Source organism: Pteropus vampyrus, unplaced genomic scaffold, assembly GCF_000151845.1.
Source record: "Pteropus vampyrus isolate Shadow unplaced genomic scaffold, Pvam_2.0 Scaffold79, whole genome shotgun sequence".
Taxonomy (NCBI): Eukaryota; Metazoa; Chordata; class Mammalia; order Chiroptera; family Pteropodidae; genus Pteropus; species Pteropus vampyrus.
In genome coordinates this window covers 4,565,782-4,570,613 of record NW_011888860.1, presented here as the reverse complement: position 1 = coordinate 4,570,613, position 4,832 = coordinate 4,565,782, and the positions used below count along the sequence as shown (strand labels likewise).

At 37.7% G+C, this 4,832-nt stretch overlaps 1 protein-coding gene across 4 annotated transcripts in view; it reads left to right on the top strand.

Annotated features, from left to right (window-relative positions):
* Positions 1–407: 407 nt before the first annotated feature.
* The window catches only part of GNPDA2 (glucosamine-6-phosphate deaminase 2), a 29,238-nt gene continuing 24,813 nt past the window's right edge, over positions 408–4,832 (top strand). For 3 of the 4 annotated variants that reach the window (XM_023532232.1, XM_023532233.1, XM_011362804.2), the window contains exons 1-2: positions 408–563; positions 3,007–3,168. In XM_023532232.1, coding sequence (XP_023388000.1) covers positions 3,045–3,168 — 124 coding nt within the window. In that variant the 5' untranslated portion in view covers positions 408–563; positions 3,007–3,044. The remainder of the gene's footprint in view (positions 564–3,006; positions 3,169–4,832) is intronic. The other variant, XM_011362805.2, reaches the window with a different exon arrangement.

The following is a 4,832-nucleotide window of genomic DNA, read 5'->3' as shown; positions in this document are numbered from 1 at the left end:
TTTCAGAACCATTCAGCACAAATCCAACCCATTAAAATCTCCTTCTAGCTTTACTCTTACCGAGCTGCTCCAAGGTTTCTCATGGTATACATTATACCTTTCTGCAGCACTTAACAAACTTAACTTTGTTTGATGAGCCAATGGATAAAAAGCGCTGAGCTATTATGAGCAACAACTAAATTATATTTATGTTTGAGCACTGTACCCCTACATGCTAAATTTCATAAACCCAAAGAAGCTAAATCAATTCGACCTCTGAGAGATGGAAAAAAAGAGTAGCGGCAAGGTAATGGCCCAGTATCTGGAGACTGCCTTGTAGGAGAGTCTTCCTGCCAAGCGGAACTCTGACAGACCTCCACGACCCTAACCCCAACGAACCAGGGGCATGCGCATGCGCATGCGCATGCGCAGCACCCGCAGGCCGCACCGCCCTCTCTCCTGCGCCTCGGTTTGCATCCGGGTCTTTGGGCTTAGCGCTCCACGCGCCGGCTGGGGTCGTTCGGGGGTTGCTGTGTGTTGGTTTTTCTCGCTGTTGCGATTCGGAAGAGCTGCTGGGTCAGCCGGTGAGTCCAGGGTTATGGTCCTATAAGAGGAGTCGGCCTAGGGGCCCGGATAGTCACTGTCCCCTCGGATGGGTTTTGTGCCGAGATGCAGACGCCCTGAGCGCATTGGGGTCCCGGGAGCCTCCAGGCGCGGGGCATCAAACTTAGCGCGCTTCGTCCTCTGCGGAACTAGGCCTCCGAGAAGGGGCTTCCCTAGCTCCTCCTCTCTGGCGGCTTTCTCTTGACACTTGTTAAAAAATTGTAAGTCATCCTCATTTGCTTTCGATACAGTTTTCGGAGTGACTGGGCCCAGCAGCTGCTCAGTGGAGAGGGTTTTGAGCCCCCGCCTTCTGGGCGGAGACCACAGCCTTTTCTGCTGTTTCTCCCCTCTCATCGGGATCCTCACCCCTGCCCTGCACGCCACCTTCCTAGTCCTGGCTTCAGAGACCTTTTTAGGGCAAGTATAGTGTGGTGTAGGAAAAATGCCCACAGCAGGGATTCTAGAAGTCTAGATTCTAGTATAGATTCTAGACTTGCTGTATAACCTAAGTCATGCAGAAGTTCTCATCCAACTCTAAAGTTCATAGATTTGTTTTCTTCAGCTCTTTCTCCAAGTGGTGCGCATTAAAAATGAATCAGCACCTGAGGAAGATGAGTAAAGGGATAGTGCTGTGTCATTTTTTGAGTGCTCTCTGGTTGTGATGCCAGAGTATTGCCCAGGACCCCAGAAGTTTGGATCTCAGGATAGGCAAAACAACAACAACAACAACAACAAACAAACAAACACATATCTTAATCTGAATAAATGTGGCAAAATCGTTCTACTTTACTCTGGGTGAGATAATTCATTTGGGACTTTTGGGAATGAACTCTGAGCTCTCCAAAGAGTTTAAAAAAAGAAAACAAAGCATACCTGTACATGACTTACTTGAACCTCTGCAATTAAGTCACCTTGTATGGTATCTAAATTTAACCTGATATAGTAAGAATCACCTGTGATATTTGTAAAAGTGCAGACTCCCTGGACCCTATTTCAGAAATACTATGTCTAGTGGAGAGAGGCTTTGGAATCTATATTTTTAACAAGCATATGGTATTTATCTCTTCTGCCAGAATTCTAGATCATGGTGATCATAATTTTTTGTTGTTATACTAGAATTCTAAATTATTATGTTCCTAAGAACATCATTCAGATTCCATATTCATTGTAACAAGTCCCATTAATTAAAAAATTTTGACTTATTACTGTATGTAAAGTATGTGGGTACAGAATTTAGGACTGCCGAAGCCATATGTAAAAGAATTGGTTTGGGTGACAGGTTTATTTAACTATAAAACTAAAATCTGGGAATTGTGGAAATATAAAACTGAGAATTAAAATCTGGGACTTAACTATAGTGTAAGTGTTGTAAATCTTGACATTATTAAAAAATACATCTTACAGAAATTGGCATGTAAGGAAGTGTAAGAATGCAGTTTTCTCTTTTATGATAGTAGGTCAATCCACATTGTCTAAGATGGAATCATAAAGTTTTGAAATGACTCTGCTCTCAATATTTTAATATTTTTTCTTAACTTTAGAGTACTCTTTTAGGAACTGAAATTGTTTTTTGTGAAGAAATTTTTCCCCCCAAAGATCAGCAGTTTCTTTAGTTCACTTTGTTTTCTTTTTCTTCTGTTACATGCAGGAAGAATTAAATGTCATGCTTCTTATTAAAAATAGCATGTCTAGTACGATCAGATTATTAAAAATTATATACATTCTGTTTATTTATATTTGCATTGGATAGATATTTTTAATGGTTTATACCTAATAATGAGAATTTATGAGTGGTAGAATTTGGGTCAAATTTTTTTCTTTTACTTCTTCGTATCTTTCTATAGTGATTGAAATTTTTTAAAAGTGCAGGTATCATTTTTATAAAAACATTATTTAATAAAGAGTGGTTTGGTTATGACTTTATTTATAGGGAGAATTCTGAATTTTAGTAAGTAACCCAAAAGTTGCTGAGTAATCATTATTACCATTGCTTTGCAGTCAAGAGATGACTACTGCTTTGTTTGCCTTTAAGTTTGTTTTATTTTGCTTTATACAGTATGCTTGTAGAGACAGTGCAATGTGATGTTTTTACAGTAAATTTGCCTTGATATGAATTCTGGCTTTATCACTTAGTAACTGTGTGACCTAAAATTGAGAGACTCTCTGTCCTCATCTAAAACTGGGTGTTATATTTACTTCAGAAGATTGTTGTAAGGATTAACATATGGAAATGACCTAGCCCACTACCAGGAACCCAAGTTCTGTTCAAAAGAGAACAGCTATTCTTACTACTATAAAAGTACAGATTGGATTTGTATACATGCATGTCTTTCTTAAGTAATGTCCTTTTTAAAGTCATCAGTGTATTACATTTTTTAAGTGTCTGTAAATTACTTAAAGTGTTCTACAATGGAATTTTCTCAGGTTTGAACTTCTTGTCCTGGAAGCCCTGCATCACCGTAATGAGGCTTGTAATTCTTGATAACTATGACTTGGCTAGTGAATGGGCAGCCAAATACATCTGTAATCGCATCATTCAGTTCAAACCTGGACAGGACAGATATTTTACACTGGGTTTACCAACAGGTAATATACCACTTTTTCCCATTTTAGATACCTAAGGTTGTGGGATTGAAGAGTTTCCCTTAGTAAAGTATGTTTCCCATTTATTTCTTGCCATATCAGTGATTGAACATATTAGTATATAAAGCCAGAAGAAATATCTATATGTATATATGTCTAATATCTACATTTTGTTACTATTTCTTTGTTCAAATTCCATCTTACCTACCACCCCAAAATACAAAAGGAAATATTCTAACTTAAATGATGGTCATAGTATTTTTGTACCTTTTTCTAGTAGTATTTTGTTTTTAGGGATGTCACTTTCACTGTTTATGTAATTTCTTAATAGATTAGCCTTCTTATTAATCATTAAGAGGTACCTAGAGTATGTGCTGCTGCCTCTTACCTCTTTTGTTGCCTCATATTACCATATTAGCCCTTTGCAATTTCTATGTTTATTTTCTTTCTATTATAGAAATACTATAAGTGAAAAGTTGCAGATTGGTATGTTTTCATGACAGAGAAAACCTATGCATTAATTAAATATTTTATTGGATTTCGTTCTCTGTTAAGGTTTTTCTTAAAAAATAACCAAGTGGTATCATTGATTTTGTGGCACTTTATTTGATATTGTAGATTTCCACAGGAAAAAGTATTGGCCCTGGAATCAGAGCTGCTACTTTCTTGGTTACTGCAAAGCATTTGTTCTGCATCCCTAAGCCTTGGTTTCCTTACCTTTTAGGAAAATAGGGATAATAATAGTTTACTATCTGTTTTGAGGCTCAAATAAGTGTGCAAGTCCTTTGTATACTGTAATTACCATATAAAGTTCTCATAAGTGTGTTTTATTTAAACAGTATTTTTTTCTGCTCCTCCTCCCATACATGCCAGCTACAAAAAAAAGGTACTATCATATTTTTTCCACTTCCATAATTTCCATTAAAGGTACCCTTTAGCTCACCAAGTTGATTTTTTTGTTTGTTTGTTTTGCTTTTTGGTTTTTGGTCCAGTGAAGTAGATAGATCTTGTTGAGAATGGCAGAGAGTTATTTTTAAAAATGATACACACCAGTTCTAGGCCTCCTCAGCAACCACAGTTCTGATACGTGAGCCCTGGTGTTTGAACCGTGGCCTCTATATCATTTTGCATACAGTAAACCTGTGCTACAGTCAGGCGAGCTGACTTAATCACTCTGTCTTAATTATGATGTAGAAATAGTAACCTGACTTTAGAGGTGGAATGGCTTCAGAGTGTCATAAATGCCAGCAGTACTAAACGGTTTTGTGTATTCATATATACAACTTTTGCTTGATTCTGGATAGTAAAACTGCCTAGTAATACACTTGCCAAGGGAATATCTCTGGAAAACCTTTGTTGATGGTTTCTGCTTTCTCCTTCGTTGACTGTTGACCAATGTTAATCATGCCCCCTCTGTACCTTTTGAAATTTAAACATATATTTCTGTAACTGCAAGTAACATGTATTGTAGTTATGCTCTCCCACCAAGCACATTTCTGAGTAACATCTGTTCAGTATATGTTTATTGATGTGATCTTGACAAGCTTGACATTTAAGGGCCTACATGTTGTAGGCCTGACCTACCTCCCTGACTTATTCCCACTGTTCTTGTAAACTGAATCATGATGGGCAAATTAGTATGCTTTTAGTTCAAAGAATAGGCCTGA